Consider the following 15496-nt stretch of genomic DNA (forward strand, 5'->3'; position numbering starts at 1 on the left):
AGTAAAAGCAGTAGTAGTAGGTATTGTGTCGCTTATAGTAGCATTATATCAATGTCATTAAATTCCTTGATGTCATCAAGGTCTCCATTGCTGTACATGTATTATTATCATCATTGTTAATATTGGTGTGATGAAATCAACCATCAGTTCTGTGCTTGTAATCCCAGGCCATGCCAAGCTGAGAATCACCATGCAGCGAGTCCAGAGGCACCAAGAAGTGGTGGTCTGGCAGGTAGCAATACTAGAGGACATGACGGTGGTCAGTGGGGACTCGGTGGGGAGGACTCAGTTTTGGAACGGAACTCATGGCACTCTACTCAAGGTGATACAACTTGGCAAATACTTCAATACAGTGTACTCCTATTAAGACGAGCATGGTTTTAATGAAATTCTTGTCACAATGAAGTAAAAATTCAGGTCCAAAATGAACATCTACCTGGTATATACACTCAGCAAAAAAAGAAAGTAAACACTTTTTCGAAGTCATATTTTTCATAGAAGATTTTTATGAAAGTCAATGTAGTATATACCATGTTAAAGGTAATTTAATTGGCTATTAAGCTAATAGGTTAATTAAAAACAGAACTTTACACATGAGTGAGCACATTCGTTTTTGTCCTCCAAGGCACAAAATTAAAAATTGCAAAAATTGACATGTTCTCTTTCATTTGCAAACGCCCTTCATGATAACATTGACAACAAAAGACCAGTTTAACACAATGAGAGGCATGAATGAAATAGGAAAAATAAGTCTTTGTTCTCTTTATCTCTTTATAACCTCTAAGAAAAACAAAGCGGGAAACTAGGGAAAAATAAGAATTTTCTTTCAAGTCAAACTTCAAATGACACAGGGAAGAATAAGCATAAAGATGAACAAATGAGCAGAATTTCTTTAATTATTCGTCTTAATCTAGTGATTTAAGAGTCGAAGTGACAATTTCAAGAACCAAACATTATTTAAAATTTCCTACTTTGAAAAAAGCTCAAATTTCTACCATTTTTATCAAATTTACTTCTTCTCTTATTTCATTTGAATTTATATTTGACATAAGATGCTTTTTTTTTGCTCCATTATTTTTAGCCTTCATTGATCTTTTGAGCTTTACAGATATCATAGAGATCAAAGGTTTATTTTTGCAACTTGATTCATGTTTCGTTTTGTGTGAAATTTGTTGTCTGTTCTTATTGTTCTATGGAAGAGCACATATGCATGAATGACAACTTGTTCAGTTTTGCAATTTTTACTTTTGTGCCCTGGAAGAGAAAAACAATGGTATCACTCATGCGTAAAATTTCCCTTGTTGACCTACCAGGTTGATAGCCAATTAAATTACCTTCAATATAGTATATAATACATTAGCTTTCAGCCAAATATTCTATGAGAAATCTAAACTTGAAAAGGCGTTTACTTTCTTTTTTTGCTGAGTGTACATATATCTTTATGTACTTGACTGTTAGGGTATAGCAAAATTTCAATATAACAAAAGATACAACTGCCAGTCCTGAGGATTTTGTCATAATGGGATCTTCTGTATTTATAACATCAAGTATTGCATCAGTGGAGTGATTGTTTGGCATATGAGGTCAGATTTAGTGAGTTAACAGCTAATGGAGCTTGAACTGTAATGACAAAACTGTTGGACTTAAGTGAACAGAGCCATTGCTGTATGTGCCAAGTTTATTTTAGTAAGTATAGGCAAGTAGTGGTGTATCAGTACTAGAGTGGTATGCTCACAAAGGAGTTCTGGAGCCCGTTGCATAAAAGTTACAATTATGGTAACTTTGCCATCCAATGGTAACTTCCATGGAATTCTTGATTTTGATTGGCTGTTGAGTATTGTTGCCATGGTAGTTACCACTTGATGGCAAAGTTGCTATTATTGTAACTTTTATGCAACGGGCCCCTACTTGTTATGATTGATAAAATAAGGTAATTATACATACCTTGTATAACTTGAATTGCCTGATTTGAGAGCAGGTTAGTTTTTGTCATTTAGAGTTACAATATTTTCTTTCTTTTGTTTGTTTATATTTCTCCTGTTTTGAGGAGATAAGAATTTTGCTTTCATGCAAGCAATGTCTGGTAATAAATGATCCTTTATTCCAGTCTCTACCACCGTGTGTAGAGATTGAAACCATGGAGCAGCTTTTGGGCGTCATTCTCAAATTTGCTTTTCATGAACTAGTATAGATGTAGACAAAACAATTTCACACAGTCAGTCGTATATCTATTGTTTCATCTTGCCATTAACTGTTTTTCTGTCCACACGTTCAGGTTCAGTGGCAGATCGGGGGGCACACCGGACACGTGCCCCCCTTTGATTTAAAAAACAAAAACAAAAGAAATAAAAAGAAAAGAAAATGAAAGGGGGCACTTGCCCTCATTTAATTTTTTATTATTGTGGCACCAGAAAATTCTTCTTAAGCCTTTTTTTCTTTGCTTGTCAGACGATGAAACCTGGAAGATGCACAAGAAACAGCACAGGAGCCTTTTTTTTTTTTCAGCTGATTAAACCCGGAAGTGGCACCAGAAATATTTTTTTGCATCCCCTCTTTATGGAATTCCTGGATCCACTCCTGATGTTTGCTATCCCATGCAGATGCTTATTGAATGTAAATGTAGGATAATTTGTGTCTTTTATTTCACTTTGTCACACAGAGTTACACCAGCCACAGGGCAGCCATTCTCTCGATGTGTGTGTCTGCAGATAAAACCAGTGTCTTCACTGCCGGTGTTGATCCTATCATTGCTGAGTTCCGTCTGGTAGCAAAGACTTCTGGGAGTGATTCCAAGCACTGGGTGCGCAGCAGGACCATGAGGGACCACACCCATGACGTGAGGGCGCTGGTCATGGCCAGAGACCAGCTGGTTTCAGGAGGTATTGTTTTGTGACAGATTGGACAATTTAATGGGCATGTTGGCTTTGAGCCAACTGCTTCATGGATGTCTTATCAACAGAAAACTAGAAGTTTGCAGAGTTTCGGAAGAGGGACCTGTCTTTCACTTAAAGTGTACAACATGCAATATTGTACACCTTAGCAGTAATTGGGGATACATTTGGTAAAGGGGGGGGGGGGGGGGAGAATATTACAGTGTTACAAGTGTTCTGTTGTACTGAAATCAAGACAAATCAATTTCTGATGCTATTTGAAAATTATGTTACTAAAAGTTGTTCCAGTTTCAGTAAAGGACTGTATGACATATTGAGTTTTGGCATGGTTTTCAAACAACATCCCCTTGTCTGGCTGTCCCAAGTCTCTTGAGACTGAGGAGTCCTTGTGAGTTGATAACCAGACCAATTATTACTAGAATATATATCTGAGGGATTTATGATGGTCACCACCTTATTGAAGTTTCTTTGTACCTTGCAATGTAATCAGAGAGAGTGCTACTGGTTTTCTATATACCCGAGTCAGGGGCGTATCCAGGAATTTTGTAAAGGGGAGGCGCCTTTACAAAATTAAAAGTGGGGCGCACGTGCCCCCCTTTTTTTCTTTTTATTTCTCTCGTTAAAACAAAAATATAGAGGGGGCACGCGCCCGGTTGGTAAAACCCAATAAAACTCAAACCTCAGAGTTTGTGAATAATAAACACAAATTTCAGAATGGTTAGTATAGCACAAAGGGGAGCTAAAGTACTGTAAAAAGAGCAATGTTAAGTGATATGAATTGGTAAGGTAAGTAAGATAAGTACTTGGTTAGGACAAGTAAGGAGATGACTGACTACTTGCCCCATGCTCTCTCTGAAAAGGTCTGGACACTCAACTGGCCGTGAATCCCGCTCACCTTGAAGTAGACATGTCAAAATTAAAACAGTCGGCCCATAAACATCGTCAGAGGATACGAGGCTTCCCCCATGTAAGTCTCCATGTTTGTTTCCTATCATTCGCAAGCAAACTTCTTGTATGTGTCCAATTTTTTAAGAACGCAGTTTGTCATACATAGATAATATCTGTCATTGTCCATCCTTTATTCTTCCACTCCACCTTTTATCATAAGTGAACTTTGTATGAAATGAAGATAGATTGGAGTACTCTGCAAAATGTCATCTCAGCTGAGAACAGCTTTGATAGGAACAATCAATTTTGTTGTGTTCGTATTTGTTCTTGGGAAGAAGATGACAGATCATTCAATTACAGAATGATGGTTTTTACAGCATTTGTAATTATGTCTTGATTTCTGTTTCCTAAGTGTCCTTTTTCTCCTGAATTTCAGAGACCGTTGGTCAGTCTGGCTGTGAAGGCAAGACTTTTGTTGCTTCAGTTTCCCTTCAGACTGGAAGTCTGGAAGCTAGGAAACACACAGGAATCATCAGGTATTGAAATACGGCAGACATTGGAGTGTAAAAGATCTATAAGGAGAAGTCTTAGGTTTTCTATTGAAAAAAAAAAGGTGTAGTGAATCATTATACAAATATTTTGTTGATTTTTTTTTCTAATATTTGCTCCTATAATTAATGTCTGTCTGCTCTAGCACACATCCTCTTGTCACTTTTTTTTGCACAGACTTTAAAATGTTTGTCATGGAATGAATATTCAACTCTGTGTAACTGAAGTATGTGATTGCCAAATGCAGACTTTGGTTTCAGATGACAAGTTCCTTTTTGTTGTTTCATTATCATGAAGGGTTTGATGGAATATGTCATGATTTTAACCCGTTGAGGACGAGTCCTGAGTATACTAGTACTCGTGCAAGTGTCCAGGGAAATGTGTGTTATAGTAAAATCAGCCCATCCTCAACGGGTTAAGAAAGATAGATCCCACTGTGAAGGCAAGTCATGAAGAATGCAGTGCTCATGGCATCATTTCGCAGGGTCTAGCATAGTGTTAATTTGTGAAATGGCAGTATTATAAAGTTAAGCAGGTCATGAGTGTTGAGTACAGAGAATTGACATGAGGACAGTAAAAGCCAATAAGGTTAGGTTCTGTGAATCGGGAGTATAGTGCCAACATCTGAAAATTCTGATTGTTATATGAATTATGCATATGGATTGTTTGAATGTTTGATTACCATGATTTATATGAAATATAATGTATGATTTCATGCAATATGATACATAGGTCAATAGTAGTTTTAGAAGTGGTTCTGTATATGTAATGAACAGGGACTCCCAAATTGTAATGAGTAATTTAACTAGGGGTAAAGTAGTCTTCATTGGAATGATTTTCTGCACATTTTCATCGATCGGGGAAAGTCCCTGTTGCACAGTTCTTAGCTGACTGTGCTGTAAGTCACAATATTTCATTTCAACAGAATGATATTTGAGGAAGATATTTCAAAATCAAAGTGAGCAATTTTGGTGTCAATATAAACGTTTCCTATTCTTTTTTCTTCCTGCCATGAATTAAAAGTTCTAGTAATGAGAAATCAATCTATTAAATCTTTCCCTACACATTCATTTGAGCTACCTATAAAAGTTGACAATCTTATAGTTTTCCAAGGTGTTTGGGGCCTTGATGTGATTTTAGCTCTGATGGTGTCAGGGAAATTGAAAATGACATGGTATTTTTACTTCCTGTTCAAAATCAATGACTTTGTTAGGTCTGTGATAATTAGGAGAGAGTGTGAAGGGCATGTGTTTAAGTGCTAGCTTAGATTCAACAACTGTTTGAGGCTGTCAAGATCATTATGATCTTTTCTTACTCTAGATACCTCTCAGTATTTGATTGACAATCTCATTTTCGTCTGGAATGTGTCAAGGGTGATGCCCACATCCGCCCCTCTCTTAAAGGGGAACATGAGTTGACATGAAATGTTCGGTACTCTATCCATGGTAGTCGTGCTTCAACTTTTCCCGTCATAAAAAAAAAGTTCACTACTGTAGTGTTTGCCAATAACATATTTTTTGTTATAACTTTGAAACTTTTTATTCTTTTTAGTGAGCAGCGATGATATTATAGTTAAGTTGAGCATTCTCAGTCTTTTTTTTTTCTCCATGACAACAACATTTGGGCACAATTTTTAAAAAGGAGTAAGCAATAATCTTTTTAAAATGAGAGGACCCTGAGTGACTGGCATGGGACATTATATGAAGTGATGTAGTGTTGGATCTTTCATAGCTATTACAGCGTCTTTGACTATAAACGGTCTTTAATTGTGTATTTAATGGTTTTTCTTATCTGTTCATTTGCCTGTTTGTGGTTTTGTTGTAGGGCTCCAGTAAACAGTCATCCTATTTCTGTATACAAATATTGGCAGTCTAATCCTCCTCAAATCAGAGTCAGCCAAGTAGTTATTTTGTTGCCAAGGGCATCACATTCTTCTGCCAACTTTGACAATTTCTATGTTTTTGTATGTTTGTAAAACTGTGTGATATTTTCTCATTTCTAGCCAAATTTTATGACTAAGATATTGATTTTACTTTTATGTTGGGTTGAGTGCATGTGATGAAGACATTTTTTTAGTGCTTAACCCCAATCAGGCTGGGCTTTTTTGGCTATGCTATATCTGGGGGGGGGATTCCGCCCCCCCTTCAGATCTCGCCTACGGAACGCGTGATCGCGCTGAAAATCGGCACACGCGACGCCCGTGACATATACTATCAAAATGTATGGTTCCTTTCTCCGAAAAATTTTTCTTATATTTTGTATTAATTAATTATTGTAATTTATGCATAACATCAGTTTTGGGCTCTAAATCACTTATTAATGCTCTAATTAAGCTAATTTCTTTTTAAAAATGTTTCTTGTATCATTCTCCTGAGACATAGGGTAAAAAAAAATCTGTATCGAAATTAATTTCTTATGTATTTGATTGTTTTTTGAATTTCTTATGTATTTCTTTGTTTTTCGATCCTTTTGTTTTTGTTTGTTTTTTGGCCAAAATTTGTCACAGACATTTTTCGAAGCTTTATTATGCTAAAATAAATTAATTTCGTCCATTCTAAGTCAAGATATGAATTTTTATGTGAATTAATTGAAAAAACACAATTTGCATTGGATTTGTACACAAAATCACGTTTTGGAGCAATTTTGGGGTTGACAAATTTTTTTCGAACGGGCGTCGCGTCAAAACGGTACGCGCGGGCGCAACAATTTTGGTCTCAAAAGTTGCGCGATACTTGAAAGAAAAAAGTCATGAAACATCGCGGCGGGAGCTTATCGCGCTGCGAAGATATTGCGCGAAACGTCGAGGGGGGGCGGATTCCGCCCCCCCCCCCCATCCTGATTAGGGTTAAAGTAAGTTTATCATTTTTTTTCAAACAATCTGATATTTTGCAGTAAAATATGTTGTTGTCATGTGACACAATTGCTGAAGGCATTTGTCTTGTCTGAAATCTGTCTTGCAACTTGCAGAAAGAGTTTTATATGGAGGGAAAATGCCTAAAATATTTTACCATCCCATCTTAATGATGGTACCCGTGTGTTCACATACACCAAGTTGTTTGCATAACTCAGCATAGAAGCTAAAAACATGTCAGCATGTCAAAGTCCTTGGTGCTGATAGTTGGCCCACAACTGTTTTCACCGTCCTCCATGATTCTAATCCCAGGGGCCTACTCTCCTAGACACATGAGACTCTCTGAGCATTGCTTGTTTCCATCAATACACAACTCATCACCAATTGGTGCCTCATTCTACTCCTTTCTAGCAGACCTGATTTGTACAGCAGAATTAAAGCAAAGTGATGCAGTAAAATCATTTTCTCTCATTTTGCTCTACTACTTAAAACCAGTGTAGTGGGGCCCCAGCAGCAGAGGAAATGTTCCACACAAATAACATTTGCTCCCATAGCATTGGTTATTTTATCATGCCACTCTAATATTTTCAGAAACACTGACATGTTCCACAAAGTATTTTTTCCCTCATGTCCTTTTACTTGTGGTATTAAAGCAGCTTATAGTCAATGGTTAGAGACTCCTGGGGTTTGTGTGAGAGTAAAACTATTTACAGTAGCACAGTGGCCATGGATCACGTCATGATATGCTTACTGATGTATGTGCGTATTAAATGATACAAGGGATCTAACTTGCCAAACCCCCTAGAGGATTTCTCTGTGTTTGTGACCTGTGTACGATATGAATGTCACCCCCATTCAAGGGCAGATACAGCTATGTGTTTTATGAGATAATGATTATCATCTATAGTGTGCATAAACTTTATCACCTACAAAGATGTGATGTGGAGGTGAATGCAGCCAAGTTTGATTCTTGATCTTCTTCCTTGAGAGTTGTAACTTTAAAGTTTGAATCACTGAAGAAAATCAAGAATGTATGTATGTGATTAGTAAAATTTCATAGGTTAAGCTACAAAGTAGATGATTTTTCATTTGATTAGAGTCTGTTAATGTCTTTATGCTATCCAATTTGTGATATTGGAGAGGAATGATGTTTACCACTTGATACCAAATGGTATCATAGACTCAAATAGTTTAATTATCACTTTGAGAAGAGTGCTGTAACTATCTCTGCATGGTTTGCTTCTTTGTGTACCTTTCAGATGAAGATGGCAAAGTGCTCCCTCTATCGGAACACCCAGTCAAGCTGTTGGAGGTGAAGAGTAAGGTAGGCAATGTGTGACAATGTAGTGTGAGAGAACAGCATTGCTTGTGGTGAGCAGCTGTGTGTGTGTGTCTGAGCAGCTGTCTCTCTCTTTGTGTCCGTCTTTAATCTTTCATTGTTTAACAATCATGCATGACGTGTGCAATACCTTCCCCCACTCATCTGTCATGTCTAGTCCTCATCTGCAGTGCATGATGGGACCTCTGACAGAACATGGCTCCGTGCAATATCCAATAATTGGTCTTTTGATAGAGATCAGTACTTCATTACGTACATGTTCTTTGTCAGATTTTCCCCCACTTCAAAATGACTCTAAAATTTCCCAAAATACAGCTTGCTTGAGTTTCATCATTCCTCTCCTCCAAACCAGGCTGCTTTTAACTGGCGACGACAGCTGCTGAAACCAAAGTTTCTATATTGATATGAATTGGCAGAGGCAGTGTGTCGGTGCAGATGATAGTCATAGATGTAAAAGGGAAGATATTGATATATCTTCTCAGGTTTTTGGGGTATTTTTTGGTACAGGCTGGTTAAAAAATTGGCACAAGGCGACTTCATGGCTGTCATGTTTCCCTGATTCCTGGAGACTTCCTGAAAAATGAAATAAATGTATCTGACCACATTCTGACAAAGTATTATTAAGTCTTTCTGGCTTGGGATAAAGCATTGGATATTGAAATGCATGCAGTGCACAATGATCTCCCTGATACCTTTCATGACATTACCTTACTTGACATCTCCATAATTTTGATATGTGAATGTCGGCAGTAATCTACCCCGTAGAGGACAGGCTGATTTTGCTGTAACAGGCATTTCCCATAGACGTCTGCACGAGTATGCTCAGGACTAGTATTCAACGGGTTGAGGGTTATTATATCCCTCTTGTAAAGTTTCTTGCAATATGATTGTACAGAGCACGAAAATGGGGTAGTTTTACTAGCTATCTACGAGCAGCTGGATGCAGTGCAAAGGCTTACTATCTAGCGTGATATAGTACTTTTGGGTATCCACGATCTGCACGCAATCTGTGATTCTGTGATCGGTATCTGAATTTCTCACATTAGAATGTACGCAGTGTGCGTAGTAGCAATACTAGCTAGCTGCAGTACAGGCTAGCTAGCGCGGTGCCGATGGCATCTCAGAAATCTGTGATGCGATGGCGTGTGTGTGATCAATCAATTCAGCTCAATTGGCAAAGTGACTGCTTCAAGTAACGGAGGAATTTCGTAAATTGCAACAGAAGTACAACATATCAGGTACGGTTTAGTAATTATGTTAAAAAACTAAAACCGATTTTGAAGATGATCTGGATAACGAAGCCGCTTTCGGCCTACTTCTAGTCCTGGACCTCCTTCTCTCGCAGGTCTACGATGTGTAACTCGGAGGAATCAACAACGGTGAATACGTACGTATACACGGTGGCCTATTACATTACACAGCGCAGCGGTGTATGCGCTGAATGCACTGCTGCACTGCCATGGCCTAGAACTAACATTAAGCCTGCACATTTCCAAAAGGGAACCTTGTCATCACTCTAGTAAAATGCTCTGAGATTTCTCAAACAGTGCCATGCCCCTCGACTTCGTCTCGGGGCATAGCACTGTTGAAAAATAATCTCGATGCAAATAGTTTTACCATCCCCCTTGGAAGCAGTCGATATTTGTATACTATGCACTGAAGGTAGCATGAGAAAAGGTGTTATACGGATGAAAACAATTGCAAGAATCTGTGGAAGAAAGCTGTTGTGTGTTGACTGTATGTCACATGAAGTATTGGTAGCTATGACTCTATCTATGTAACCTCTTTAGTGTGAACTTCCTGCCAAGTTACACTACATTAATGTTACACAGATTACTAAGACCAGAATAATTTGAAACAGATGTGTTGGCCCATTACAAGCTTTCTCTGCCAGTCTCCAATTATGCGGTCACATACAATCAATTTCACATTTCTTCCTTGTAGCTGTCACCTGCTGATAGTGTGGAAAACAGTTGATAGAGTCATTGGCGTGTCGCAGAGTTCAGTGCTCTAGATCTGACACAGGTTTGGTGTACTGACCATCGATTTGTCTCGACAGAGGCAGGCAGCATCTCGAGATACGAGCTGTGCAAGATTTTCAAATGACGCACACATTGTCATACAATACACTGTAGACCCTATTCTTTTCTGTCACAATTTTTGTGTGAGTACAGCATAGATGTGAAAAACAAAGTAATCATCATGCATTCTTTAGAAGTAATCCCACCAGCAACTCGTTTAATGCTATGCTGATATGAATTCTAGCTGGAGGCATTGATGCCGACTCGTGCAAATAGGAGATCAGTAGTTTTAGTGAGTCAGTGCATGCATTATCTGTCTGAAATGATAAACAGACCAACTTTTAAAGAAGAAGAGAAAAAGGGGGCATGATTACTTTCTGTGTAAATTGGTTACTGTACACAAATATTCAAAGAAATCTCAAATGAAAACTACTGACCCAAGTAAACGGCACTGACATTTAGAGTCAGTATGTGCAACAGCTAATTCAGTACAATTAACAAACTTCCACAAGTTTCTTTTTTACGTTCCATGGTACAGACTGTAGGTTAAAAGTTGGACAGGTGCTCCTAACCCTTAGATATCTAAATGGGACTAGAATGCCAAATGGGATTGGCTGGTAACAATGCAATCATCATTCATCCTGACATAAAATCCCCTTGCTTTTTCCATAACGTATGCAGTGTCGATATAAGGACATTGTTATATCAAGGGCAAGTGCTCTGAGAGAATTTATTTAAATATCTTTCCCATGGGTTATTTACCAGACAAATCAAACTGATTTTTTCTTCACATCTATTACATATTAATCTCGTCAAATTATTCAAATATCCAAACTTCTGCCATCATGCATTAGATCCTCCAGAGTTAGAGGTCTGTATGACGTGTGATTTGACTATGTGTGTCACCCTTTCAATGGGCAACCTTGTTTTTGATCAAAGCTAGGACCAATGTAAGTCACTGACATGGAAGTGCTGGAAAAGGTTATTTAAACTATTGTAACACTTGAGTTTTGTGACAAATTATCCAAACTTTGTCTCAAGGCCACTCCGAAGAAAGTGACCTCATTTGACCTTTTTATCCCACAGTGTGCTAGGATGAAAGATTGAATTTATCACATGAGTTCTGAGGGAAATTTGTAATGAGATTCTTAATTTACCAAATTCTGAGCTGAGGTGACAGGTCACATGTCTGTCAGTCTGAGTGTTTGTGAATATGGCTGAAATGTTGGCTGGAATTGTGTGAATGACATAGCTGGCCTTGTTTGGGTGCTGCTGCACTGGGTCATGCCAGGTGAGTCAAGGGGGGGGGGGGTCTGGATGTGTCACTTTTAAGGATTGCATGGTGAGGAAGTATAAAGGATTACCACTACTCACAGTCAGTGGAGGTGTCAACCTGGACACCTGACTGTTGTGGTAAACCTGACCTATTTTCCCTGATGATACTACAGCGGCTCTTCTTGTGGTTTGCCACAAGAGATTCATGACTGAGATGAGAACTCTACCCTGGCTTCTAGTCTGCCTTGTCTATTGGCAGCCAAACTCTGAAAATATTCATCAGCATTTTCCCCCGTTTTTATACCACCCAACCTGGGCGATTGTTCCAGTTTTCAAATCCCAAATCACTTTACATTATGGAGGATTTACAATATTTGTCTGTTTTCATTGCCCAGGAAGAAGTGGCATTATTTAGCTCAGCCTGGATTTAATGTAAAAGCATCATGTGGAAAAAAAAAAATCCTGTAGAACGTAGAAACTACACCCAAAGAAGAAATTTGTTATTGGCAAACTCAGTTTAGTAGAATGGAGTGAAATGCATGAATATATCCCTTATTTATGTGGTGATTTAACCATGAGTCCAGGGATGTACATTCTTAGATTTTCAGTTTGCTGTGTGTCTAGGCAATGGGAGATTGCAATCTTATCTAGTGAGGATTTGAATGTGTCCTTGTTCACTTTAAAACTGATTGTTATTGGAGGCATCAGGTTGTATTTGTGTGTGTGTGTGTGTGTGTGTGTGTGTGTGTGTGTGTGTGTGTGTGTGTGTGAAAACATCCTTTTATCTTTTTGTGACAGTGTTCATCAGCATGTACAAGTGTATTTACGTAACATGTTTTTTTTTGATAAGCTGATCATTTCAAGAAATTCATCTATCGAAGGTAAAAGGTGTGTTTATATATATTATATAGACAGAAAAATGTCTTGCATTTTCATTAGTATCATGCATGCTTCGGTAGTGTGTGATGCTCTTATAGACTATTAGGAATAAGAGGACAATGCTTTAAAAAAAAATCACAAATATCAAAAGTCAACAGATTACTTGGAAAGCATTTCAGATTTGCAAAAGTCACCTGAACACTATGAGAAGTTCAATATTTCCCTTGCATGAAAATGTTTTGGGCTTTCTCATAAATCAAGAGACTATTATAATTATCCAGAGATTATAGAGACCAATACACTATCATGCACTATACAACCTTTTCTTTTTCCCTAGTGGTTTCGCATTAGTTGTTATGATGTGTCAGCATAGCTTACTCTGTCATTTCTACAAGTTGAAGTTAAAAATAAAAATGCTTTCAGATTGATTGGCACACACTCATTCACAACATGCAGATATATACATGCTTATACTTATAATGTGCAAACATACTTGTGAAGTGTGTAAGCGGTGTTTTAGTCACTTTTTCATTCTATACATTGTGATTTATGGGGGGGGGGGCATTGTTGCCAATAAAGAGACACCACGAACTTTCCACAATGTCTAGACCCATTAAAAATTGGTAGTCTTTTCAGAAAATTGAGCAGTCTTTGCAGGAAATACCTTGTTTCATCATGATAAAGTCAGGTGTGATAATTGGTTTAAGCTAAATTTGAATGGTATGGGAATTTGGGCAAGCAAAAATGCATCTTAAATGTTCTTGTACTTTGAAGCTTGTATGAGCAAAGTTGTATCAATGTTGCTGCAAGTAGTGGCCATGTATAAAGTACACAATGTTACCTGTGATTCAGCACAAACATCTTGTCACTCGGAAGCATGTCAGTGGTATTCCATATATAAACTTGACTTAATCTCCGCTTAAAGCCAGCCTAAGTCGAACTTAATCAGTGGAATAAAGACCAGTGTGTCACATAGTCCTGCTTCTGAAGTAGTTGAGTATTTTAATCAAAACCAAAGGCTTTCCGTTGACAAGCTTGATCACCCTGCGGTGTGAGGAGAAACCTTTTTATTTCACTTTACGCCTTAGATTGGTGTGATCCTCCTGTTTGCATAGCATTCCATGAGTAGCCAGACCACAGTGGTTCATCAGTAAACCACACTGTATTGCATGAATAAGACCACAGCATGGCATTCTCACAAGAAATACTGACTTCGGATGTCCACCGGGGGTATCTCATTGATTGATGCTGGTAGTGTAGGATGGTGTAGCTGTGGATTTTGTGTAAATCATTTCTAAATAGAGTCAAAACAAATCCAAAAGATGCTTACGTTGCATTATTCTACTTATCATATCATTTTGCTAACTTATATCCATAGTTTCATATGCATGGTGAATGCTCACACTCCCTGTGTTCTCTTTTGTTCATTTGAAGAATTTGCTTCTCTTACAGTATGTAGGGAATGTTGTGTACAAGATTTAGAAACAGCCTTGAAGAAAAGTGACATGATGGGTGACCTCGTAGAAGCCAGGATGTGTTTAATATGTCAATGTGATGTCATTTTTGACAGTTTGGTCTCCATGCTTGACATCCTGATAAGGACACTTTGTTTCAGTCCTGCAATGTATGATCTGTGGTACATAAATTCTGTAAAACAAACAAACAAACCAAACAAAAAGCACAGGGTGAGCCTAAAAAGCAGCAGACTTTCATAAATGTGTTTAAAACAGACAAGTTCTTGGCAAACCAAGAAGAGTTGTAACCATTAAATTTGCATGAATGACAATGGTTGATGGACTGCAGCTACAACATAAGTGTGGGACACAGAAATCATTTACAAGAATGGTTTACTGATGTGGGAAGATTTGGAATGGGATGGGACTGTCATCACATTAAAAAAAACACACAGATTGTTTCAAGGAGCACAGCACTTTATACTGATACTGATGAATGATTATTAGATAGTGAGGCAGCATGATTAAGATTTGAGTGGAATACTGTATAAATAGCACTAGACTGCTCACAAAAAACCAACAACAATAACAACAAAAAAACCAAAGAAGCTCATGAACAAAGATTGAGAGAAGAGCATGTGCCATCTGTGAGTCTGTCTGCTTGCATTGTGGATCCTGTTAAAGCTAATCATCCATAGTGTCTTCAGACTAGAGTCTTGGCCATCATTTATGATATGAATCAGCTTTTCTTGTTTGTCCATCAGATTTCTGATCACTACAGACCCACACTGAAAGAAATCATAGTTTTCTCTTCTACATCAGTATGTTTCTTCCAGTTTTGTCAAGGTCTAGGAACTAATGAAGTCACACATAGGTTTAAATGAGAAACTTATTGAGAGTCATGACACAATCTACCACACATCAGGCAGTAAGACAAAGTTGTTAATGAGATAGTATGCATGTAAGATGTGTGATAAAACCAGATACTTCATAAGGAAAGACAGATTTTCCCCCTTAATCCTTTCACAAATATTCAAGTCTTGCTTGTTTCAGTTATAGTTGTTCTCTAGAATTGGAACCACTTAATTAAGCTATGAATTTCCAATAGTTGCAAGATTCCACGTCATACATACTTCTAACAGTGTCTGAAAAATGCATATATAATTGTAATGAGTTGTTACTGCCAAGTTGGTCAGAGGAAAGTCGAAGGAGAAATCGAGTAATCTCATTTTTTTTCTCAGGAAACATGTTTTTTTCATGTTCTTGCCCACCATAAAGAGCTGCTAACACTGATATTATATTTTGGGAATTTCCATCTTTTCATTCATCAGTATATCGGTGTTCTTCCC

The 15496-nt window shown here is 37.8% G+C and overlaps 1 protein-coding gene across 1 annotated transcript in view; it reads left to right on the top strand.

The window, feature by feature from the left end:
* LOC139713767 (U3 small nucleolar RNA-associated protein 4 homolog) overlaps window positions 1-15496 on the top strand; it is a 123546-nt gene that overhangs the window by 4133 nt on the left and 103917 nt on the right. The window contains 5 exon segments of the mRNA XM_071625468.1: window positions 168-322; window positions 2660-2879; window positions 3752-3858; window positions 4216-4315; window positions 8439-8503. Coding sequence (XP_071481569.1) covers window positions 168-322; window positions 2660-2879; window positions 3752-3858; window positions 4216-4315; window positions 8439-8503 — 647 coding nt within the window.

This window comes from Diadema antillarum, unplaced genomic scaffold (assembly GCF_040938485.1).
Source record: "Diadema antillarum isolate AM-2024a unplaced genomic scaffold, OU_Dant_1.0 seq00002059_RagTag, whole genome shotgun sequence".
Taxonomy (NCBI): domain Eukaryota; kingdom Metazoa; phylum Echinodermata; class Echinoidea; order Diadematoida; family Diadematidae; genus Diadema; species Diadema antillarum.